The sequence below is a fragment of the Notechis scutatus genome, chromosome 2 (assembly GCF_049901735.1).
Source record: "Notechis scutatus isolate UNSWTSFEM ecotype Mainland chromosome 2, rNotScu1.2, whole genome shotgun sequence".
NCBI lineage: Eukaryota > Metazoa > Chordata > Lepidosauria > Squamata > Elapidae > Notechis > Notechis scutatus.
Window position 1 is genome coordinate 257,147,498 of NC_142010.1, and position 26,752 is coordinate 257,174,249.

The 26,752-nt window shown below is 41.9% G+C and overlaps 1 protein-coding gene across 10 annotated transcripts in view; it reads left to right on the plus strand.

Annotated features, from left to right (window-relative positions):
• DYM (dymeclin) overlaps nt 1-26,752 on the plus strand; it is a 250,890-nt gene that overhangs the window by 217,075 nt on the left and 7,063 nt on the right. For 5 of the 10 annotated variants that reach the window (XM_087958655.1, XM_087958656.1, XM_087958654.1 and 2 more), the window contains exon 18: nt 25,039-25,218. The exons of the other annotated variants lie outside the window; for them this stretch is intronic. In XM_087958655.1, the coding sequence (XP_087814781.1) occupies nt 25,039-25,203 (165 nt within the window). In that variant the 3' untranslated portion in view covers nt 25,204-25,218. Of the gene's footprint in view, nt 1-25,038; nt 25,219-26,752 lie in introns of those variants that run through there. 10 annotated transcript variants of the gene reach the window in all.

Here is a 26,752-nt window from a genome sequence, read left to right on the forward strand (position 1 = left end):
TCCTCTCACTTAATGACCATTGCATCCTCACAGTCACATGAACAAAATTCAGACTCTGGCAACTGGCATGTATTTAAAATTATTGCACATCTTGCAGTCACATGGTTGTCATTTTTAATCTTCCCTGGAGGTTTCTGAATGGGAAAAGCCAGATTCACGTAATAATCATGTGGTTCATTTAACGATTACAGTAATTTCGCTTAATGGCTGTGGCAAAAAAAAAATCATAAAATCAGACACAACTCAGTTAACAACCAGATTACTTAGCAACAGAAGTTCTGGTCCCAATTGTGGCTGTAAGTTGAAGACTACATGTACTGTTTTATTGTATGTGCTATGGAAAGTAAAGAGCCCATATGCATTTTACTCTGCTAAATTGTTGAAGACTATAAGGGGAGGGGGGCTACTCATCTCTGTTTCAAGGCCATTGAGCCAATGCTGTCTGAAGACATTTCTGCAGTCATGTGGCCAGCCTGACTGTTACCCTCCCACCAAGGTGGTACCTATTTATCTACTCACATTTGCATGCTTTCGAACTGGTAGTTGGGCAAGAGCTGAGACAAGTAACAGGAGCTCGTCCTGTCTCATGGCACTCGGGTCTCGAACTTGAGCTGCCAGCTTTCTAGATGACACGCTCAATGTGTTAACCACTGAGCCATGGCGCCAACTGCCATATGTGCTGTGAGACAGGAAATAAACATGTCTTCATAGAGTTAGTGCCAGATGCATTCTTTTCAGACGCACCTGTTGGTATTGTTGTCATAAATGGAATAGTTTAAACTTAGGGACCTATGCCATGAAGTGCCTGAAGTTGTGGCAGTGTTTTTGGTTTTTAATATGTTCTTCCTTTGAGACCAGGCTGTGTCATGCCCCTGTCGGAATCTGATTCCAAGGGGGAGGCCGAGCAGCTGACAGGGAGTGGGAGTATGGCTCCGTTGGTTGTGGAAGAAACTGGGGAAGGGCAAAGTCCAGCTGGGCAGAGCAGGAGAGAGGTAGAGCAAGGCAGAGAGAATTCAGAGGAAGTCCCAGGCCCACCCCCCTCTTCATCCTAGGGCACGCAGGGAGGAATGGAGAAGGGAGCAACTGTAAGTTGCGTGGCTTACGGGGGAGGAAAGGGCCCTGATTCCCTTCATTAGCTGCAGCTGGGAACATAGTGTTTAAAAAGGGAGATTGCGCACAGCAACGTGTTGAAAGCACATCGTGAGTTATCTTTTATTGTCAATGCTTATCTGGGTTCCTGACATCTTCCCAACTGTGTTTGTTTTGTTGGCCTTTGAAGTCTACAATTCCTTATCCTGCCCTGTCCAGTTAATTGCTGCAGCGAGGTTTGTGTAGATTTTTATTTACAGTTTATATGTACCTCGTTTTTGGACTGAATTTTCACCACTTAAAGACTGTTCTTGGGAGATTTTTTTCTCCAGCTAAAGGTAACTGGACATTGGGGGCAAAGTTGGAGGTATTAAAGGGACTTTTCTTACTTATGTTACTGTGTTGTCTGTGTGCCATGCGCCTGGTCATCACAGAATGGGTGGGCAGGTGACAGATAAACCAATACCATTTGATGCATTCACGGTCATTTTTTGAATGTGAGGTTTTAGTAGTTTACCATGTTAGATTCCAAAAACAGAGTTTTTAAGATTCCTAAAATGCAATTTAGCTATCGGCTCTTTCCAATTGGAAGCTTCGCCTGCGTTTTTGGCAGGCTTTTTTTTTTTTTTTAAATGTATCCAAAGTTTCTTTTGTCCCCAAACGTTGATTTTATCTATTTATTTATTGGTAACATTTCAAAATTGATTTCTCTAGTATGAGGTTTATTTTTTTTTAAATGCCTCAATCAGAAACAGAGCTAAGAGCTCGCTGGTGCTAATTCTTCAAGCGCAATGGCTCAGCACAGCCATACAGGAAGTGGACTCCGGTCCCTCTGGGTTTTTAAAAGGCTGTCACATGTGTGAAAAGCACACATTGTTCTTCAGTAAGAGCTTTAATGGGATCTGGGCCTTCCAAGCCCTCCTCCTCCTCCTCCTTCTCGGCTTGGTGCTGCTTGGCTCGGCAGTCTGGCTCCGTCAAGGAGTCTTTCAGTGGTGTCTCCACAATTGCAAAAAGAAAAAGAAAAAAACCCTCGGCCTGGCTTTTCCCACCGGACCGTTCATTTATCAGGAAATGAAAACTAGTTACAGAATGCCTTCGGTTGCCAAACCTCACTGACGAAATCTGGTTTGCTCTCAGCTTCAGAAATTACAGAGTGCATTCTCTGGCTTCGTTTGCGCTCTGAAGTCCTCTTCTCACAGGAGCCCTGTTCTATTGAGTGTGCAAAAAAAAGGAGATTCAGCACGTTTGCCTTGATATTTATTCTCTACTTCTAAATAAAAGAATAGAATAGAATAGAATAGAATAGAATAGAATAGAATAGAATAGAATAGAATAGAATAGAATAGAATAGAATAGAATAGAAAATATGGAATAGAATATATGGAATAGAATAGAATAGAATAGAATAGAATAGAATAGAATAGAATAGAATAGAATAGAATAGAATAGAATAGAATAGAATAGAATAGAATAGAAAATATGGAATAGAATAGAATAGAATAGAATATATGGAATGGAATGGAATAGAATAGAATAGAATAGAATAGAATAGAATAGAATAGAATAGAATAGAATAGAATAGAATAGAATAGAATAGAATAGAATAGAATAGAATTCTTTATTGGCCAAGTATGATTGGACACACAAGGAATTTGTCTCTGGTGCAAATGCTCTCAGTGCACATAAAAGGAAAGATACATTCATCATAAAAAAATGGCGAAAGTCATGCTACTGACCATTTTGACTCAGAAGCTGGGGATGGATTGGGGTTGTTGTTGTTTTTCCCCCGATGTTGTGATGTTTTTTTCCTTGAAACTGGAATGGTGTCATCACGATGTCTTCTTAGCAAGCCTGGGATTTTTGGCTTGTTCTGAGCCAGCAGGCCTCAGCTGCCAAAGCAAGTGACCCATGACACAGGTGATTTTTTTGATGCTGGATCTAGAGTTTAGTTAAAGCAGTGTTTCTCAACCTCAGAAACTTTAAGATATGTGGATTTTAAGATATGCTGGCTGGGGAATTCTGGCAATTGAAGTGCACAAATCTTCCAGTGGCCAAGATTGAGAACCACTGTTTTAATGTCTCCTAACAAAGGGCACCAGCAGAGCAACTCCTAGTTAGGACAAGGTTGAAGAAAGCCAACATGATTGCAGAGAAAGATTGATCTTGGGTTATGCATATTCATTAGTCATGGTCCTTTTCAACTCTGAGGTAAATGGGGGAAATATTTAAAATGGGTTCAAATTATATGTAGCCCATGGATTCCAAGCCTGGTAATTCTTTTTTACAAAAGCTGAAATGTTGAAAGGTTGCAATTTTAGTGCAATAAATGCTCTAGAATAGAGGTCTTCAAACTTGACAGTTTTAAGACTTGTGGACTTCAACTCCCAGAATTCCTCCTCCAGTCATGTTAGCTCAGGAATGTTGGGAGTTGAGGTCCACAAGTCTTAAACTTGCCAAGTTTGAAGACCCTTGCTCTAGAACTGTGATGGCGAACCTATGGCATGTGTGCCACAGGTGGCACACGGAGCCACTTGTGCCGGCACGCGAGCTGCAGGCAAACTTACCTCACTGTGCATGTGCGTGCCTCACAGCTGATTTTTAGCCGGTTTGAGGCCTTTTTCAGCCTCCCAGAGGCTTTAGGAAAGCTTCTGCAGGCTTTGCAGGCTGAAAACTAGGCCCATTTCGTCATTTCCTGTTTTTCCAGAAATACCAGAAGTGATGAAACGGGCCTAGTTTTCATCCTGAAAAGCCTGCAGAAGCCTTCCTGGGAGGCCAAAAAAGGCCTCAAACTGGCCAAAAATCAGCAGTAAGGTGCACACATACGTAGGGGGCGTGGAGATTGCATGTGCATGCGTACGGGGCGTGGGGGAGGTGCGCATTGCCTTCTGGGTGCTGGCACGCGAGCGTGAGCATGCAAGCGTGCGCACTGTTTTTGGTACAGGAGCCCAAAAATGTTAGCCACCACTGCTCTAGAAGCTTGGCTGAATCTTTGAAAGTACAGGCCTAATTTGTCTATAAGAAAACCGGTAGGTTTTTATGTAAAGATGAAACTTAAGTCATTCAAAGTTATAAACCAATCCTTGTTTACCAGTCATGAGTTTTTTTTAAAAAAAGTGTTCCCTAAAATGATAACGCAGGATGACTAGTTTGGGAAGCCATTTGCCATAGTGTGCGTTATAGCTCAATTTGTTTGCTATCTTTTCTGAGTGTTAAGTACGTGCAAACAGTATTTACTCATGAATGGCACATGTGTATAAATCACATCTTTTCCTGGCAAGCCACGCATGATTGGCAGCCTTATAGGTTTGGCACTCTTTAGAATATACATCTATGTAAGCATTTTGTCCTTCAGAGGGAGAGAGAAAAAGAGAAAAACCACAGAGAGACACGCAAACATACATGACGCTTCCCTAGATACAAGTGAAATGCTATTTTCAACATCTGCAAACCATTCTATGATGTGTGTAGCCTTTGTTTCAGGATAAATTAGGCAAGCAGTAAAAATATACTCTAAATGAAAAAATAAAGGACTGGGAAATGTTTTGGGATTTTATCATTTATTTGGCACTGAAATTTATATGCCAGAGAGCTCCAAATCTAAAATTGTTTCCTCAAAGTCTGGCATAGAATACAGCCTTGCCAACAGGGAATTGTTTCAGTGGCTTATGTTATAATGCAGCCCATAAGGTGTAACCTTAATTATTTTTGTTACTTTCCAAAGAAATCCAAAATCTCTGTTCCACAAAGCTGTTAAATATGAAGTTAATATACTGAAGTTAATACACTGGCTTTTGTCTCAGAAATGGCTTTCAAGCTCATCACCGATGGAAGTGGAGATAGATGGATTACGGCATTCAAGAGCAATTATAACATTAGGATATTACTCAGGACAACCATTTGTCTGAAATAGTACTATAGGCTCTCCTGCTGAAGCAGTGGGTTGGACTAGAAGACCTCCAAGGTCTCTCCCAACTCTGTTATTCTGTTAGTTTCTTTCATTTGGATCATCCTGCCAGTTGCAATGGCTAACCTGATGGCTTTGTCCACAATTTATTGTTATATGTTAATCAAAAGCTACTTTATTCATCTATTAACTCATCAGAGTGAGAAGCTTTGGTTTATTCTTAAGAAGAAGAGCCCAATTGGGAGTTCTTGAGTTACATATAAGTTTAATTGAGCTACTCCTGCCAGAAGGAAGAATTGTGCATACTTTACTCTTTTCCAACGAACCCAGATTTGATTTACCCTGGATTCATAACGCATCATTAAAAAGAAACCAGTAAAACCAAGACTCCAGCATGTAGTGCAATGATTAAAATGTGGAATTAGGCACGGAAATACGGATTTCAAAGCCATCTTCGGATGTGGAAACTTACTGGGTGACATTAAACGAATCACACTCTCAATCCAAACTTAATTATATACCATAAAGATGAAGGAAAGAGGGATGAGAAAGGAACATACGGCAGAAACAGCAGAGTTTCAGTCAATAAATGAAATTAGGTTAAAATATAGCTTCCCCACTTTTATTTTAATCCACCCAGCGTAAGTCCAAAAACACGGACATTTCAAAGCCATTACTACAAACATATAGTCTTGTATCCCAGGTTAGCAGCTTAGTTTTGAAATAAATGTGGAATGACCATTGGTCTTGCATAAGACAATTGGAATTCTGATCCTCTTTACCAACTTCATTTGCTGCATCACGTCAACTATTTTTAACCTATTATGCACTCCTCTTGTAGATGTTTGGTCTAATTGTTAAGGTACCAGGCTAGAAACCCAGAGACCGTGAGTTCAAATCCTGCTTTAGCCAGCTGCGTAACCTTAACAGAATAACCGAATTAGAAGGGACCTTGAAGGTCTTCTAGTCCAACCCCCTACTCAAGCAGGAAACCCAATACCATTTCAGACAAACCTTGGGTTAGTCACTCAGTTCAACCCACCTCAAGGGGTTGGGCAGGAAATCAGAAGAGGAAAGAGTATTAGGTAGTTCTCTACTTATTTGTAAAAAAATAATAAAGGCAGGCTACAAATGCATATATAAAATTTTCATTTCTGTTTTGTCTGCCTGCTTTTCAGGGCATTGCTAACTGTTTGTAATTTTAACTCTTATTTCATCCTTTTTTAGCTGACATTAATACTCATGTTTTTCTTCCCTCAAAGAGCCGTATTTAGTTTTCATTTCGTCTTATGATCTGTTCCTGAAACCCAGCTATTTTACAGTCATGCTGAAGTTTTGGCTTGTTTATTTGGAATGACTCAGTGGAAAACGAAGGCTGTTGTAGCTCAACCTCTCTTCACGCACTTGAGTTCATCCCCCTAACATTTGCTTTTTTCAGTTGGCTACTCTGTGACCCAGTGAAGATATTTGTCTGTCTTCTTTGGCGCTTCCTGGGATTTATAGAGGTCTCAAGACCAGGCCTTGTCTGGTGCCAATCATTGACCTTGCTCAGTCTAGACCCCACGGGGATAAAACCAGCTAAAATGAAGGCTAAACAAATGAGTCTGTCTTTCCAGGTAATCATCCATCATGGACGTTGTTCCAAAATCTTGTTTTCAAGGCTCTCCTTTTACATGCTGTTCTCTGTACTTGAAGACAAAATAGTCCATAGAGAGATCAGACATTTTCTAAGAAAGAACGTAGCGGTCATGTTGTCTTGGTCCATCCCCATTATCTCTCTATTTCCTCAAGCCAGAAAAATGTAGGAGGCCACATTTTTCTACAAATGAGGTAATTATAGCTAAATGGAGACCCTTTCATAATTACTACTAATTCATAATTTCTAGGAAGAACAAGGAATAATGGATGGAAGACAATTAAAGAGAGATCCAGCCTAGAACTAAGGAGAAATTTCCTGACAGAACAGTTAATCAGTGGAATGGCTTACCTCCAGAAGTTGTTGGTCCTCCACCAGTGGAGGTTTTTAAGAAGAGATTGGACAGCCATTTGTCCTGAATAGTATAGGGTCTCCTACTTGAATAGGGGTTTGGACTAGAAAACTTCCAAGGTCCATTCCAATCCCGTTATTCTGTATTCTATAACTATCCTGATGTCAGGATTCCAGCAGTCGCCCTAATGAAATCATGATTCTCAAGCCAAACTTCAAGAAACTTCAAAGGGTTTAATAGAGGCGACATACTGGCACTGCCCTGTATGAAGCCAACTCTGGCATACGAAATTTACAGTCACCTGTGACCCTATTTCACCCACTCCCCCTGGGTGTCTCATAAACCAGATTCTCCAATTGAGCATGGGCTGGATGTCATCATTCACGTTTTCCAATTAAATATGTTCGTGGACAAAAGCTCTGGTATTTTAGTTACAATCTTTTAAAGAAAACAGTTGGAATGTACTTTTGATTTCAAACTGCTGCACTGCTCTTCTAGATTTCCTTCCTCCCCCACCCCCTTTTTTTAATGACAACTACTAAAACAGGCATAGGAATGTTTTATGAGTTGACACCTGAATATGTTCCCATAATGATCCTTCAAGGCAACACAGGAATATTCTCATTTTCAATATAGGCAGTATTACAAATCCTAAAATACGAATAACTTGGCTAGATTCAGATGGTGAGTTTCTTGTTGTCTCAGCCTGGCATTACTTCATTAATCAGGCCATGCAATTCATATGTACCTGAGAAGGTATTTTTAAGATAAATTTTAAATAAGTTTCCTTCCCCATCACCGTTACCTGTGTTTTCTGAATTTGTGGTTAAGAGCCCTGGTGGTTGCAAGCTAACTCTGCCCACAGAAGTTCGATTCTGACCGGCTCAAAGTTGACTCAGCCTTCCATCCTTCCAAGGTTGGTAAAATGAGGACCCAGATTGTTGAGGGCGAGATGCTGACTCTGTAAACTGCTTAGAGAGGGCTATAAAGCACTATGGAGTGGTATATAAGTCTAAGTGCTATTGCTATCTCTAGAAAAAAGTAAAGACATGGACTTGAATGTGGCAAGGGTAATCCATAAAGGAGACAAATCATCTGTTTGATTTCCATTTTGTTTTTGCTGTTTTCACAGTAGGCCTCTCCCCTCTGTTGAAAAAGAAATGCAGTAGCATTTTCCTTAAAAGAGGTTGCCTTTTGCATCTGTATGACTGACTGTTCTTCGGTATTCATTCACAGACCAGTTAATCATATAGAGCTGTAGGAGATTAACTCTAATTAGCTTGTTGTTTAGTACAATAATAGGAAGCGACTTTTTTCAAATGTGAGTAAAATGCACCTCCACTGCAGTCTAGGTTTTAAAACTATGCTTGCAACCAGAAGTTTGAACAACTGTATTGCTAAGAAGTAGCCAGGAAGCAAATTTTCTCTCTTCTACCCTTTCTAGCAGTTTTTATATTATTACAGGATACTTAGGTCATTTGACATATTTAGCATCGATTCGTTGAGCAATTTTTGTTCTTGTTTTTCTCAAGAAAAAGAAGAAAAACCATTTTAAGTATTCCTAAGCTTCTAGCTCAATAATGACAGAAACAACATGGGGCAGGAGAACCTGCAGCAATTTTTGAGTACATAAGCAATTCTGTACATTATTTTTAAAAGGCTCAAGCCATTGCAATTTTGGACAAGTTGATTTTCCGAGCTTGGAGTTATAAAGAACATTGATTGATTGATTCAAAGAAAATGATGGGAGTAATAATAGGTGGAATGAAAAGTAAATGTACAATTGTAGGAGGGCATTAAGAATGGTTAACACTTAGAGAATGACGTTCCCCATACAAAAATTTTTAAGATAACTGCATGCAGTATGGTCTTTGTGTAAATGATAACTCAGATCCATAACTTTCTCAGAGTTCTGCTTCGGATCTGTGTCATCTGATATTTCTAACCAAATTTCTCTTACAATACAAGAATCAGAAGCCTTCATTGATTTAGTGGCTGATTGGAAATGTCTCCTAAAGGATCAGTTAGGTTGATTATGTCTATATTCTTGTTGCTATGACATCCCACTCCTTGAACATAACCCAAATAAGATAAAAAGAGAGATCTCTTCTTCACAGACCTTTAATTACATGTACTGTATATAAAATCAATGCCTTTGAAGTAAGGGAAAAAGAGGTATCTTCATTCCATAGGTGACGGTATTTTAAAAAGCAGAGCTTTCTAAGTAATGTAGTCCATAGATCAGGGGTGTCCAACCTTGGTAACTTTAAGACTTGAGGACTTCAATTCCCAGAATTCCCTAGCCAGCACGGCTGGCTGGGGAATTCTGGGAGTTGAAGTTCTTAAGTCTTAAAGTTGCCAAGGTTAGACACCCATTCATAGATCCTTGTTAAAACCCCTCAACCAACACAAAATTATTTATCGTTTTATAGCTTAACAAGGGTGGGTTGATGATGTCTTTAAGCATGAAGGAACTCAATTCCTTGTACTGTCAGCTGTACAAAGATTTAGAACAAGAAATCAAACATTTTCACCAGGTTTTAGTTCTGCTTGGGAGCCCATGGGAAGATGCTGAAGCTTTTGGGAAAAAGCACCAGCCTAACCAAATCTGTTTTTGGAGAAGTGTATTGGTTTAAAGTAGAAGTTCAGTTAAGAGACAATTTAACAGTCATGTGCCAGAACAGGTTGTCTTTACCACAATTGAACCAAAAATTTCTGTTGCTACGTGAGATGAGTGAGTTTTGTACCATTTTACGACTTTTCTTGCCGCAGTTGTTAATAGAATAGAATAGAATTCTTTATTGGACACACAAGGAATTTGTCTTGGTGCAAATACTCTCAGTGTACATAAAAGAAAAGATACATTCGTCAAGAGTCAAGAATCATAAGGTACAACAGTTAATAATAGTCATAGGGTACAATAAGCAATCAAATCATACTAGGAAACAGTCAATATAGATCATAAGGATACAAGCGACAAAGTTACAGTTGTACAGTCACAAGTGGGAGGAGATGGGTGATAAGGAGTGATGAGAAGATTAATAGTAATAGTAGTGCAGACTTTGTAAATAGTTGGACAGTGTTGAAGGAATTATTTGTTTAGCAGAGTGATGGCATTCAGGAAAAACGGTCCTTGTGTCTAGTTGTTCTGGTGTGCAGGGCTCTATAGAATTGTTTTGAGGGTAGGAGTTGAAACAGTTCGTGTCCGGGATGTGAGGGGTCTGTAAGTATTTTCACAGCCCTTTTTTTGACTCGGGCAGTATACAGGTCCTTAATAAAAGGCAGGTTGATAGCAATTGTTTTTTCTGCAGTCCTCATTACTCTCTGATGTCTGAGTCTTTCTTGTTAGGTTGCAGAACCAAAGTGAATCACTGCAGTTGTTAAATTAGTAAGATGGTTCTTAAAAGAATCTGCCTTCCCCATTGACTTGGCTTGTTAGAGGATTGCAAAAGTAGATCACAAAACCTGCAACTGTCATAAATATGAGCCAGTTCCAAGCGTCTGAATTTTGACCCTGCGACTGTGGGGATGCCGCAACCATCATAAGTGTGAAAAACAGTCATAAGTCACTTTTCTCAGTGCCGTTTTAATTTCGAACAGTCACTAAACAAATGGTTGTAAGTTGAGGACTACCTGTATAAAAAGCACCATGTCTCTCTACACATACTTTAGAATGCATATACACACTAAAAAAAAAGATTATCATAGAATGTAAGATCACTAGTCACGAATAATATTACATCCTTTTAATTGAAGCAAGGCGTGTTTGTGTTTTTAACCTATAACATCTGTTCAGTCATATGAAATATATAGCATTTTCCTGGAAGTCCACATTTTTATTTTTTATTTTGGAAGGAGCAAGGGACAGTTTGTTCTGTGATTTGCCCTGGAAGGAGGCTCCAAGCAGAGGTCAGGCAAGCAAACGCATCTAGCAATGGCTGAATGTTATAAAACTCCTGGGACCTGCTCTTTTTGTTTTGAAATTTGCATGTCTGTATGGCTGCATCTCTTAGACCTCTCTCTGCAAGTGTGATTCGAAGATAGGCTGCAAATAAAAATCTTAGCTGGTCCTTTTCTGAATAAAATTGGCCTGACAGAGGGAATCATTGTCTTTCCAAAGCTGGGAAAGGGAGAAATAATGAAATTCTGCAGAGTTCATCGTTACTTCACAGTCTTGTTGGCCTTCAGTTTCGTTCTGGCTTGGCCACACTGGGTCCCCTTTCATGGCCAGACGCTGAGTCATCCCAGAAGGCTGCAAGACGTCAGGTCTTTGGAAACTGGAGAGAAAACGTTTTGTCACTGGGGCACTTCATTAGAGCTTATTTAAACATCTCCAGCATCTTTCCTAAGAGCCTCAAATCCATGCTTCCCAAACTGGGGCGGGTAGTTGACTTCAAGAACAGGCTCCAATTACAGGCAAGTTCTTGACTTATGACCACAATTGAGCTCAACATTTCTGTCGCTAAGTGAGACAGTTGTTAAGTAAGTTCTGCCCCATTTTACCTCCTGTCTTGCCACCATTGTTAAGTGAATCACGGCAATTGTTAAATTAATAACACAGTTGTTAAGTGAATCTGGCTTCCCCATTGATTTTGCTGGCCAGAAGGTGAATATTGTCAGGACTCCAGCAGTTACCCCCATTTAAATCATGAGTCTCTAGCAAACTTCCAAAACTTAAAGAAGATTTATTAGGAGAAGACATGCCAGCACTGCCTGGGTGTAGCCAACTCTGAGACACATCACTCATTGTCACCCTTGACCCTGGTTTCCCCCGCCCCCTTGGTGTATCATAATTCATATTCTCCAATGGGACACATCCATAGCCAAGAGTCATCAATCATGCTCTCCAGTTAGAATTTTGCACGGCAGAAACATCAGTCACCTAGTTCCTTTCTTTGAAAACATTTATGGAATGCACTTTTGGTTTCCAAGCTGCTGCACTGCTCCCCCCTCTCCCTTTCTGTTGGCAACTCTAAAAAGACCATACAAATATTTTATGAGTTGAAAATTATATGGCCATAGGACACTGCACCCGTCATAAATCTGAATCAGTGGCCAAGCCCCTGAGTTGTGGACACGTGACTATGGGGATGCTACAACGGTCATAAATGTGAAAAACAGTCATAACTCATTCTTTTCAGTGCCATTCTAACTTCGGTCACTAAATGAATGCTTGTAAATCAAGGACTACTCTGTAGTCACTCTGGGACATCTTTCCTAATGAGGGTCTCATTTTAGGAGGACTCGGCTCAGAGGTGAGGCCAAACCTATGTTTTGTGCATCCCACAGTAAAGACCGCACAGGGTGATTTCATATAACACTCTATCTCTGCATTAAATCCTTGCTTGATTGGCACTCAGAGTATAATGGAAGGTCTTTGCTACACGTCTTTCCATAATCCATAATGTCCTTAGAGCAGGGACTTTCTCTGGCTAATTGGCTGAGCTGACATGGATAAGTGCATAGTCAGCCAGATATAAATATTTTAAATAAAAACATGCTCGGGTGAAATGTTCAATTTTCTAAAGAAACGTGCAATCCAGCTTTGACAAGTGAGGGAAACAGCCATGGTTTGGCTCAGATTAAAGGCCTCCCTGTCTGGGGAATTCTGGGAGTTGAAATTCACCCACCCTCAACCTTGACAAGGTTGAGAAACACTGCAGAGGACTTTAATGACTAAGAAGATATCTTGGCAAAGCAAGAGGCAAGGGAAGTATATGAAATACATGTCATCTTTTGAAGCATCTGAAGGTTGAGGTGTCTGAATGAAAAGGGGCCGGAGGATGAGATTTGTAAGAAAAGGGGGTAGGAATGGGAAGTTGTAAGGGATAAACATATTTTAGTAATCTGCTTGGGAAGTGACTAAGGCATGAGTGAATGTGGTGAGCCTCTCCATCCAAGGAATGGCCATAATTAACATGCAACAAGCTATGTGAAAGATCTCCTGCTCACAACTGCTACCCATTCCTCAAACAGGAACCTAGGACACTGCACATTGTTTTTAATGGAATAGGAGAGTTGGAAGGGACCTTGGAGGTCTTCTAGTCCAACCCCCTACTCAGGAGGGAGACCTTATAGCATCCCAGACAAATGCTTGTCCGATCTCTTCTGAAAAACCTCCACTGATAGAGCACCCACAACTTCTGCAGGCAAGCTGTTCCCCTGATGGATGGTTCCCACTGTCAGAAAATTCCTCCTTTTCTGTAAGTTGCTTCTCTCCTTGACTAGTTTCCACCCATTGCTTCTTGTCCTGCCTTCACGTGTTTTGGAGAATAGCTTGACTCCATCTTCTTTGTGGCAGCCCCTGAGATATTGGAAGACTGCTATCATGTCTCCCCTAGTCCTTCTTTTCATTAAGCTAAACATACCCAATTCCTGCAACCGTTCTTCATATGTTTTAGCCTCCAGTCCCCTAATCGTTTTTGTTGCTCATCTCTGCACTCTTTCTAGAGTCTCAACATCTTTTTTATATTGTGATTTTCTTTGAGCAGGCAGCCCCTTTCTGAACAAAAGAGATAGGAAAAATCCCAGAGCTCCACTCAATGTTGCTAGAGTTGAACTAGATTCCCACCGCATCCAAACACTCCAAAATTTTCATAGCATCTCTTGGGGGAAGCCAAGGGTAGAGATATAAAGCTGGACATTATCATACATGATGATACCTCATCCCATTCATAGGATGCTCTTAACCAGCGGCTTCCTGTAGGTATTAAACACGAATGGAAAGAGTTCGAAACCCTGCAGGATCCCCAAGCCAGGAGTCCTGGGCTTGTTCTCTTTCCATCTCCCATTTACATTAACTGGAACCAAATTTGCTAACTGGGGAGCTTGAACGTCAGCAGCCAAAATTCCCTGCGTTGCAATTTCTGCTCCCACCACAGCCTCGTGATTTATCTGTTCTGACCCAGGCTTCGTCAAACTTAATGAAACAGACTTGTTTTAAAAGCAAAAGCCATTTTAATGCAGCGCTGGGAATTACTTGCATTCCCAGCCAGAACTAATTCTAAACAGTTCCCCAAGATAAGCACCTGCCTTTCAGTGCTGTAGAATGCTGCCAAAAAAACAGAAGTCCAATTAACTAGAACATAAACCAACCAAAGTCCCAGAAAAAAACCAACCAGAGTTCACAGAGCTTCAAGAAGGACTCGGAATCTAATTGAACTGCTTTGCTTCCTGCAAAGAGTTCGTCATTGAAGTCTGACTTTTATCCCTTATGGGAGGGACAATCACCTCCCAGCCTTACTCCTGAGTTGCCCCTTCTGCTTCAGCTGCTCTCGCCTTCTAGCAGCTCTGCGCATACGTGCACTGGGAACAGGCTCCCCTGGGCCCTCTGCCTCGCTGCTGCCAGACTCCAAAGGCAGCACCCCACTCCCAGATGGTCCGGGCCCCATCTCTGCATTGGATGCAGGACCCTCGTATGAGTCCTCCCCAGACTCCCTGACTGGTTCCCTTTCTTCCTCACTGTCCGATTCCGCTGCCGTCTGTGCCGTCTGCCGGCGAACCACAACATTATCTAAGGACCCAAGAGCAGTTTTATGGGAGCTTGATTTGACATCTCCACATCTACCTTCAAACCATTCTCGACTTGCAAAGTTGAGATGTGATGAGCAGCACTTGAGCTATTTCATCCATTCTGCTCAGGTTACTCAGCTGTCTCAAGGTCCCCAATGACAGAAGGCCTTGGCATATAAAATTGGGGAGGATAAAGGCAGTTTTTCTTATCTCGTACAGGTCACTGTGGGGCTCCGCATTGAGGCTTGCTAGCGTCCCGTGACTATGTCTCTGGAAAGACTGCAGTCACGGCAAACTAACAAAAAACGCACCCAGCCCTGGCTTTAAAGGCACCTTCTTTCTCCATCGCTATCTGGTTTTTGTTTTGCTTTGCTTGTTGTCTCCCTCAGAAAAATGAACTCTCAAAGACTTTGCTCTCTTTTCTCTAAAGAGAAATGCCACATTTGAATTTTTCTCCCGATTTTGACGTCTGCCCTGCTGAACCCAGGCAGCCAGTCCCCGTTTGCTTCTGGGAGCTTCAGTTACTTAGAAGTGAATCAGGTCAGGCAGCCGGCTACATTTTCCAATACACAAAGATTATGGAGCCAAAGGTCTGTTGCCTCCGTCGGGGGCGTTAGTCAGCATGTCCTGAACTAAGACAGATAAGGACCCACTTCCTAAGCTGGCCCGATCAGAAAGTTAACAGCTGGTGACACCAAGTCTGTCTCTAGTTTCTTAAGTAATTGTTATCGTTCTGTAATATTTACAGGTCTGGCTTGCTGAGATTAAAACGTCCAGAATCGAGAATGTCTTCCTTTGCAAAGTTTTGCAACGGCTTGCCCCAGACGTTTGCTTTGGGGGAAGGCCTCTGCTGGAAGCAAAATGGGGGAGAGCTTGGCATAGACCTTCAGGAGGCTTGGACAAGAAAAAGGGAGAGGCCCATTTTGACCCTCTGCAGCTCTTCCTGCAGCCAAAATGGACTCCTGGAAGACTTTTCTTTTGAAGGAGCAAGGCAGGAGTTTTCTTGATTTGGCAGATCAAGGCAGACAGGGGGGCTCCCTTGTTTCCCCCCCCCCCGCCCCTTCCAGGGTGAAAACAGGCAGCAAGGGGTCTTTATGGGTGCTGGGGTGAGTGCCAACCGTCACCTTTCACCCAGTGGGCAGCGGCTCGCTGGTCTCTTGGCTGTGATGCTCCGTGGAGAATGGTGTGTAGCTTTTCGGTCAGGAAAATTTTGCCTGCTGACTCACCAGCCGCTCCTTCAGCTCCTTTCCACATGAAAAGGGCTTTTTTTAATGCAACCCCAAAACAGAAGCTATTTTTAAATGAGAAAAGAGCCTTTCAGCTTGCAGAAGAGATGTGTCCTTAATCTCCGAGAGGTAAATGTGGTAGGAGAACGGTCCCTGGCACACTCAAACACACACACACACACACTCGATTAGTTTATGCACACATCCCATCATCCACAGCTCTCCTGTGTAGCCGGATTCCATCCGTCCTTCGGTCTTTGACACAGGAATAGGAAGTGCATGTGGTGGCATTAAAGGAGAGAATGATGGAGGTTGGAGATGAAGGCAAGAGAGGAGGGGATTCGGGCAATCTCAGTTCCTTTCTGAAGCCATGGTTCATAAAGTAGCTTGCATTGCACCATTCTCGGCTTCAGGCAGCGTCACTGCAGAGCATGGGCACACCACCATCCCAGAAGATGCTTTCTTGATTTCTGCCACCCAAAATTGATCCCGTGCTTAGAGGCCAGGGCAGTTTTTTCACAGACTCTGAAACTCAGCATTGCGGTAAGATTCCAGCTACGCTTCGTTCCATGCTTTTTTTAAAAAAAACTGAACATTAAGTCCCCACGCTGGGGTAAGTTACAGAGCAGTCTTAATTTCATTTTGTTCCCCGCAAAAGCCTCTTTCCAAACCCCATTCAGGTTTCTGATGAGAACAGCCTGTCTTTGGGGGCTGTTTTCCTTATTTTTTTTCTACCCCAAAAGGAAGTTGGGCAGAAATAATGCAGAGAGAGGCCTGGGAACTGTGCAAATAAACAAACAAGTAAACCAATAAGCAAACCTCTCTTCATCCTCATCCTCACCCTGGAAGGGAATAACAGAGTTGGAAGGGACCTTGGAGGTCTTCTAGTCCAACCCCCCTGCTCAAGCAGGAGACCCCATACCATTCCAGACAAGTGGCTCTCCAGCCTCTTCTTTAAAACCTCCAGGGATGGAGCACCCTGGTAGCAAGCTCCTCTATTGATTAATTGTTCTCCCTGTCAGGAAATTCCTCCTTGGTTCTAGGTTGCTTCTCTCCTTGATTAGTTTCCATTCATTGTTTTTTGTCTTGGCTTCAGGTGTTTTGGAGAATAGCTTGACCCCCTCTTCTTTCTGGCAGCCCCTCAAATATTGGAAGACCACTATTGTGTCATCCCTAGTCCTTTTTCCCCTCCACTAGACTAGACATATCCAATTCCTGCAACCATTCTTCATATGTTTTAGCCTCCAGCTGCCTAATCATCTTTGTGGCTCTTTTTTTGCACTCTCTCCAGAGTCTCAACATCTTTTTTATAATATGGTGACCAAAAGTAGATGCAGTATTCTAAGTGTATTATGCTTAATTTACAGAGTCTCCATTTCATTTTGCTCCCAGCAAAAGTCTCTTTTCAAATTCAGGCTTCTGATGAGAACAGTCTGTCTTTTGGGGGCTGTTTTCCTTATTCTTTCTAACCCAATGACAAGTTGGGCAGAAATAAAGCAGAGAGGCCTGGGAGCAGGGGTGGGATTCTGCCAGTTCGCACCTATTGGCTAGAACTGCTTGTTAACATTCTAAGCAGGTCAGAGAACCGTTTGTTAGAAGAAATTACTGGCCTAATCCTGTAAGGAAGGCAGGAAGGAAACATTCTGGTGTTGCTTACAGAAACTGCCTCTCTGTTAACCCTTATTACATTCTTGGCAGGACTAGACTTCCTGTCTCAGGAATTTATCTGGAGTATTTTCCCCCTCCTTTGCTGGTACTTTGCTTGTGTGGAGTGACCATTTAAAGTTACAATGGCACTGAAAAAAGTGACTTATGACTGTTTTTCACACTTACGACTGTTGCAGCATCCCCATAATCATGAGAGGCCAGGCGAAGAGATACGTGCCTCGATGTGAGTGATATTGAGTTGGCCACGCCCACCCAGTCACATGACCACCAAGCCACACCCACCACCTAAGCCACGCCCACAGAACCAGTTGTTTAAAAATTTGAATCCCACCCCTGCCTGGGAGCATATTTGCACAGTTCCCAGGCCTCTCTGTATTATTTCTTCCCATTTTCCCATTGGGTTACGAAGAATCAGTGGTGGGATTCAATTTTTTTTTTTTTACTACCAGTTCTGTGGCCCTGGCTTGGTGGGCGTGGCCGGGGAAGGAGACTATAAAATCTCCAGTCAGGGATGGCGTTTGCCGGTTCTCCGAACTATTCAAAATTTCCATTACCGGTTCTCCTTAACTGGTCAGAACCTGCTGATTACCACCTCTGGAAAGAATACAGGAAAAAAAGCCCAAAGAGATCTAGAATAATCTTGCAAACTGGGTGGGTGATTAGCAAAGATATAACAAGTTAGTTTAAATATGAAACTGCAGATGCAGAAGGAGGTAAAACGATAAGGAAAAGATTACGGAAAATATAGAGGGACAATGTTATGTTCACTTCCCTTTCATCACACCTCAGAAACCAGGTAGCCTTTGACTTACGATCACAATTCTGGGCCAGAATTTCCATCGCTAAACAAGACAATTGTTTAAGTGAGTCATGCTTGATTTTAACTTTTTTGTTGCAGTTGTTAAACGAACCACTGCAGTTGTTGAGTGAATCATGTGGTCATTAAGTAAGTCTGGCTACCGCCCTTGCCTTGGCTTGTCAGAAGCCGGCTGGGAAGGCCGCAAATGGTGATCCCATGACCCTTGGGTATTGCAACTGTCATAAATACATGCCAGTTGCCAAGCAACCAAAGCAGTGGGAAGAAGAAGGAGGAGGAGGAGGAGGAGGAGGAGGAGGAGGAGGAGGAGGAGGAGGAGGAGGAGGGAGGAGGAGGAAGAGGAAGAGGAAGAGGAGAGGAAGAGGAGAAGAAGAAGAAGAAGAAGAAGAAGAAGAAGAAGAAGAAGAAGAAGAAGAAGAAGAAGAAGAAGAACTTTATTGTCATTGTACAAGAAGAAGAAACTGTGGATGCACCCCAGCAACTATTCAACAATAAAACCAAAGCACTTAAAAATGAAGATAAGAAAAATAGAGTTCCCATGTCTCCATTTGCAATTAGAGAGTGCAGTATCTACAATATAATATACACAAAATATACATCCAACACTGACTGTGAGTAAGTGCGAGGACCCGTTTTAAGTTGCTTTTTTCAATGCTTCAAATGGTCACTATGAATGAATGGTTGTAAGTCAAAGACTACCTGTAAATGAGAAAATGGAAGAGGTGCAGAAAATGATTAGCTCACATATGAGAGAAGGTTATAACTTTGGGATCCTTTTAGCTGAGAAGATAAAAAAAAACAAAATGATCAATGTAGATAAAAAGGCTCCAAGATTTTAAGGAAAAAAAGCAGATGAGAGAAAAAGCTCTTATTTTCACAGTATTTAAGAAGGGGGTTACAGTGAAGTTTGTAGTAGGGCAATTTAGAGGGCAATAAAAAGAGAAATACGTTTGAGTGAGAGAAGGTTATTATGGAGCATTAGCTTAGATAAATCTCTCATATCAGAAGAGGAAGAGAGCGAGGCTGCCTGCACAGATAAAATTATTATCCGTGAGGCAAGCAAAAGGCTAATTATGCAGTAATACCCTGCACTGGAAGGAGCTTTCTTTCATTATATTGCTGACTTTCCCAATAATTCTATCTCGCTTTGTTTATTAGTCTTTTCGGTTCTTTATCCGCAAAATCATAACCATATAAAGAAACATTGTCAGCGGAATCCAAGCATAGAGCAGGGTTGTCCAACCTTGGCAACTTGAACATCTGTGGACTTCAATTCCCAGAATTCCCCAGACAGCCATTCTGGGAGTTGGAAGTCCACAAGTCTTAAAGTTGCCAAGGTTGGACACCCCTGGCATAGAAGCAGTGGCTCCCAACCTTTTCCGGCTTTGCAGATGGGCGAGAGGAAATGCTTCCGTCTGAGTGTCGGGCACACTTGCCCACCGCTTCCATGGGCCGGTTCTGAATGGGTTGTGGCCCAGTACCAGGCCGCGGCCCAGGGGTTGGGGACATAGAGCATCCCCCATATTTTCAAGCAGCGTTTTCTGCGGGGCAGCTGTTGAAAGTAAGACGTTCCTGCATCTCTGAAGGAAAAATGAATGTCAAAATCTTCTGTGTGAACTTCTTAGGGGTAAAACCTGGGATTTGGGATGTGCCAGCGGTGGGATTCAAAAAAATTTACTACCAGGTCTGTGGGTGTGGCTTAGTGGGCATGGCATGGCTTGGTGGGCATGGCAGGGGAAGGATACTGCAAAATCTCCATTCCCTCCCCACCCCACTAACCTGCTTTTCAGCTCTGTTCTCCTGTGGAGGGCAACCAAAGAAGACCCAGCCGATCAGCTGGGACTCGGGAGGCAGAGAAGAGATGGAGGCAGGGCCAGTCAGAGGAGGTTTTCTGAACTACTCAAAATTTCCGCTACTGGTTCTTCAGAACTGGTCAGAACCTGCTGAATACCGCCTCTGGAATGTGTGTCTAAAATAATTGTATTACTGATGTTTTCATTTATATCTGTATCACTCCTGAAATGCAAACATCCTTTTAGGTGGGTCTGTGGAATTTTAGCCAGCATTTTTTCCTTTAAAAAAAAAAGATATCTTATAGAAATACAAAGGAAAAAAAAAACAGTTTATTACTTTTGGGCTTCATCTGTGCACCTAGAGATGGATGAATCCCACGCGGATACATTTTCCAACAAGTAAGCATTGTTTTATTTGCACAGTTATGACGTAGACTTCTGCGGGGGCCCAAAAGCTATTGGATTCTGTCAATAAATGCCAGCCTTGCCATGGAATTTGGAAAATGCCCGGGTTTTGCTTTCAAGCACTTGATGGTGGAATGGTGGTCGTAGTGTTGGGGAACACTCTTGGGGGTCTTGTTGCACTGCAAGGAGATCAAATCAACCAATCCTAAAAGAAGTCAACCTTGGCTGTTCTTTGGAAGGGCAGATACTGATGTTGAAGCGCAAATATTTTGGCCACCGAATGAGAAGGGAGGATTCCTTGGAAGAGACCGTGATGTTGGGAAAGACGGAAGGCAGAAGGAGAAGAAGCGGATGAGATTGTTAGATAGTGTCATTGAGTGTCATCAACACAACAAACATGAATGTGGGAAATGACAGGAGACAGGGGAGGACAGGGGATCCTCTCCATGAGGTAACCGAGACTCGGACACAACTTAGCAACTGAGCAATAATGGGACCCAATTTGGTGCAGTGGTTAAAGAAAATGGCCCAGAAGCTGAGAGGCCGTGAGTTCTAGTCCTGCCTAAAACACAAAGCCAGCTGGGCGATTTTAGGACACTCCCAGGAAGAAGAAGTCAAAGGCAACTCGCTTCCCAAAATCTTGCAAAAAAAACCCTGCAGGGACTTGTCCAGGAAGTCTCCAGGGGGTCAAGACAGACTCAAAAGACCCAATAATGTCATTTCTAAAACAAACGAAATATTTGAAGAAAGCGATCTAGACGATACTTAAATCTGACAGCGTAGTGTTATAAGAGTTTATGTGATCTACAGGTAGTCCGCAACTTAACGACCACAACTGAGCCCAGAATTTCTGTTGCTAAGCAAGACAGTTATTAGGTGAATTTTCTTCCATTTTATAACTTTTCTTGCCAGAATGGCTAAGTGAATCACTGCAGTTGTTAAGTTGGTAAGATGGTTGTTAAAAGAATCTGGATTCCCCATTGACTTGGCTTGTCAGAAAGGTCGCAAAAGGTGATCAGTGTCAACTCATAAAACGTTTTGTGTACATGTTTTATAGTTGACAACAGAAAGAAGGGCAAGAGCAGGCGGCAGTGTGGAATTGAAAGTACATTCCATTCATATTTTCTTCAGAGACTGATCAGATGACTGAAGCTTCTGCCATGCAAAAAGCTAATTGGAGAGCATGATTGATGACTCTTGGCTATGGACGTTTTTCGTTGGATGATACACCCGGGGGGGGGGGGAGCAGGATCAAGGGTGACAGTGAATTACATATCTCCAAGTTGGCTATGCCCGGGTTAGTGCCAGACTAGAAGGTTAACTTCAAATAAATCCTCTTTAGTTTTGGGAGTGTGGCTCGAAGCTCATGATTTAATTGGAGTAACTGCTGGAATCCTGACAATCGGATGACCCTGGGACACTGCAGCTGTCATAAATATGAGTCCTTTGCCAAGCATCCAACTTTTGATCATGTGACCATGGGGATGCTGTCACAGTCGTAAGCATGAAAAACAGCCCTAAGTCACTTTTTTCAGTGCTGTTGAAACAGCTTTGAAAAGTCAGTCACTAATGAACACTAAATGAGAGCTGAAGAAGCTTCTTGGATGAGAAGCGAAATGTCTTTAAAGAAAAACCAGAAAGCCCAGTTGCCTCTTGAGGAAAAAAAAAAAAAGCACCTTTGGGAGACTAAATGAACTGTTGTAAGTTGAGGACTAGCTGCATATGCGGTACTTTATCTTGAATCAGACAGGGAGTCCACAGAGCATATCCTCTGGTACCCCAAAAGGTTATTTTTTTTCCCTAGAGATAACAAGGTTCAGAGCATGATCGCACTAATTTCATCGTGCAGGAGTTTCCTAAGGATCCTTTATCTAGGTCAAGGCACTGATCTTCATTCACGGTGCAAAATATTTGCATTTCAGCGAGGAGACAGGGAGTTTCACAAGAGGATGTTTTTGCTGAGAAAGCCTGAGCAGCTCTTCCACACAAATCCCTCACAAGGGAGAAATTCACTTCGGTTTCATGTCAATAAAAGTCGTCTCCCGTAGTTCCCTAATATAGTCCTCTTCCTTTCTCTGCAAGAGGATGAGACGGTCTGAGCAAGGGCTGCGTTTTTCGTAACGGAGGAAAACGCAGCTCTTCAGATTACTGTGTTTTTCATTTTTAATTCCCCAAACTCAGAAACACCCGAAGAGGTTTTGCTTACTTTCCAGAAAAGTCAATGACTTTGTGTGCTTAGTGGGGTCACAAATGTTTAAACAAGGTTGGGCACTAACAGATAATCAGAGTTGGAAGGGACCTTATAGGTCATCTAGTCCAACCCCCGTCCAAGCGGGAGACCCTACACCATTTCTGACAAATGGCAGTCCAATCTCTTCTTGAAGGTCTCAAGCGCACTAAGATCTACATTTATGCCTTTTTTGTCAGTAGTTTACAACATTTGTTTGATGGTATCTTCTCATTTTCCTCAACTGTTTCTCAATATATCTGTCTTGAGACAGAGCCCTCCTGAACGTTTTTGGTCACATAGCGTAACCATTCCTTGTTGGCATAAACCCGGTCACAAAATTGTTTTAATTCCAAAAACGACAAAGCACCAATTTACTCTGTTACATAAATGCACAATTCTTCTTTTTCTGTTTTGGATATCGAAGATACCTACCTACCTTCATCCTTCTTATTAGGGACTTCCATTCAGAGTATCATTGAATACCGTGCATTATAAAGCACGTGGGCGTTCTTTTGCTGAGGGCAACAGATCTAGTAAATGGATTTATTTCTCTATTTTATGCAAGTCTTCCTTTGAGAGTAAATAAAACGAGTTTTCTATTTATTTGTTTGCCTGCCTCTCATACGACTTTATACAGCTACCAATATATGAAACTAAAGCGTACATAAAATTACAGTAAAATAACTCATATTAAATATAACTTAAAATCATGTTCACATGAAAGATATGCTGTTTATTGCTCAGTTTATTGCTGGCCCCATAGAAATAAAATTAGGATTGTGTGTGTGTGTGTGTGTGTGTGTGTGTTTTGTTTGTTCATTTGTTTCATTTGTAGGCTGCCTACAGAATCACCCCTACAAGGTGATTCTGGGCAGTTGTTGATATTTTGATTAGTTTAGGCTTTCTTAAGACTAGAACATATCCTCTCCAGCAGCCAACACCCAAATAATCAGGGATTAACACAAGACAAATAATCAAGGAGAAAACAATATCCTAATCAAGGAACTACCAAGAAGAAAATTACACCCAGCAACAGTGGCAAGGCAAGCTATTCTATATCAACAAGAAGCAAATCCCATGCTCACCTTCACTGATAATGCTACCTAGTTAGGTAATAAAATGTCTGGAAGCAAACAGCCCAGCTGAGCTATGTCTATGGAGAATCTCTGCCATTCAGGTCATGGTTGTCCCAAAGGTGCTTTTTTTCAAGAGGCAATTGGACTTTCTTTGTTTTTCCTTGAAGACGTTTCACTTCTCATCCAAGAAGCTGTTCATCAAGGAACTGAAGAAGCTTCTTGAATGAGAAGCAAAACATCTTCAAGGAAAAAAAAAAGTCCAGTTGCCTTTTGGAGAAAGCACCTTTGGATCAAGATGAGAGAGCATCAAGGACCCCAGATGTCACTCTGTTTACTGTTCACCAAAATATTTATGTAATTATTCCTCAACCAAACAAACTGTGGATTTTTTTTTTCAGTTTCATAGATTTTCGTGCGTCTGTCATGATACGGTTTGCCCAGGTAGCAAAGATGTAGCCAAAATAATTAAATTCCATAAAGCAATGGCTCAGTTGAAAAGTCAGACGTCTGTTGCACATATATGGCCAGTGACCTGTTGGTGTTTCTGAGAAAAAATAGTCCCAAATGTGAATAAGGAACCCCTAGGGAATTGAACTAGACCCAAATTCTCTTGCATGCAGGGTTTGTGATCATCTGATCTCCTATATCGTTCTTCAGTTAACAGAGCATTGAATTGGGAGGCTTTGGGGTTCCTATCACTGCTCAACCAGAATTCATCCTTTTCTCCCTTTGCTACACGGGCGTTCCCTGCAGTCCCAACCAGTTTTTTTATGTTTATCCCACCTTTTTATATATATAAATAACTTAAGGCAGCGAACATAATTAATTCCCCTTCCTCCTTCTATTTTCCCCACAACAACTCTGTGAGGTAGGTTGGGCTGAATGAGAGGGACTGGCCCAAAATAACCCAGTCAGCTTTTGTGCCAAGATGGAACTAGAACTCACAGTCTCCTGGCGGTTGGCCCAAAGTCATCCACCTGGCTTTTGTGCCTAAGGCAGGACTAGAACTCACAGTCCCCTGGTGCCAAGGCTGATGTCATCAGTCAGTCAGTCAATCAATCAATCAGTCAATCAGTCTTAATGCACTTGGATACTGACTGAATTGTGGATGTTGAAATTCCCATGGATATTTTAATTCTCTTGCAGGTTTTATTCTGCCTGGATATTTTAACTGGGTATTGTAGATTCGGCAATAAACTATGCCATAAATAAATAACAAAGCCAACCCTGAAGAATGTGCAGGGGAAGGCTGGGGCCTTTTGTAAGTTTCCAGATTGCCAGAAGGTCTTTGGAAAGTTCCTTCTCACAATGAGTTTTACTCTCTACATAGAGTCTTTTTTCCTGGTTCTACATGTTGAGAAGCAAAACCAGCCGCCCCTTAAATGAGAAAATCCTGGAAATTGTTCCCAAAAGAAAACTATGGCTGATGTCTCATGATGGGCTCCGTTGCTTCCCACAAGCTTCAATCACTGTTTCCTTCTGTCCTCAATCATAATGAGCTACACAACTGTGAGTCTGGAGCTGAGGCAACAAAAAAGGAATAGATACACAAATCCATGTTGAACGCCAGTAAGTAGGACAAAAGAGAATAACAGACTTGGAAGGGACTTTGGAGGTCTTCTAGTCCAACCCCCTGCTCAGGCAGGAAGCCCTATACTATTTCAGACAAATGGTTGCCCAATTTCTTCTTAAAAACTTCCAATGTTGGAGCAACCACAACTTCTGAAGGACAAGTTGTTCCACTGATTGGCAAGCTGTCCGCACTGTCAGGGAATTTCTCTTTAGTTCTAGGTTGCTTCTCTCCCTGCTTAGTTTCCATCCATTGCTTCTTGTCCTGCCTTCAAGTGCTTTGGAGAATAGGTTGACCCCCCCTATTCTTTGTGGCGGCCCCTGAGATATTGGAACAATGCTATCATATTAATAACAATAAATCTATCAATCATAAAAGTAAGCAGGCTAGAAAGCAGGTTCATTTCTTTGTTTTTTTCCTTTGCTGGAGCTTAGATAGTTTCTTTCATATCAGAAGCGTTTAGTTTTTATTTATTTGGTGTGTGTTTTTTTAATTTGCCACCTGTCTCACCATGGGGCTACCCTGGGAAGGTTACTTACAACCATAAAAAAGAAAAAGATGAAAAGACTGAATAGAAGTTAGATAACAGAACAATAAAATAAACAATGAAAAGGAACACAACAAGAAATACAAAATGATTACCAAAAAAGAAAGATGGATAGGTAGAGAGCAGAGAACCGGAAAAAGGGATGTTTGTGATCTGGATGCTCTTACTGGATGAAATAAGCCAAGAAGAGAACTCTGGTGCAGGAAGGAAGGAAAGGAAAGGAAAGGAAAGGAAAGGAAAGGAAGGAAAGGAAGGAAGGAAGGAAGGAAGGAAGGAAGGAAGGAAGGAAGGAAGGAAGGAAGGAAAATAAAATAAAATTATTTGAGTCCCACAAAGCTAGTCTTCTAATCACATCATGGAGGAAAGAGAAGGGAGAGTAGTTAGGCTTAGGAAACCGACAGCATCTTGACAAACAGGAAGAGAAGAAGATAAAAGAAACGAACAAATACTTCTTCAAAAAAAGATGCCATCGTGGATTTTCCTCAGCTTTCCTTAACGGTCGGAATAACTTACATACAATTCAATGCAAAAGTCTGCAGAGAGCCCGAGCATCCTGGGTCCTTCACCGATGACCACCCTTGTCTTTTCTTAAAGCAAAGGAGCCATTTTTTACTGGTAGCTATGCTTCCCAATATGGCATCCCCTAAGGACTCCTGGGAGCATTAATTATAAGCTACTTAAGACTTATGGGGGGGGGAGGTTGAATATGTCTGTCTGAGAGAGGGATAACCACGCGGCTGGTCCTTTAAATTCATGTAGCATTCAGATCATAATGAGTCGCCTAGCGTGTCTGCAGATGAAAGCCGGTGGGTGCTACTTTGCCTTGTAAATTTCCACTGCTCTGCTTCATTTCTCTTAACTATGAGTTTTTCCATGGCTGATGTCTCGTCTTTTTAAGTCCAAAAAAAGGCATAAAGATATTATCAG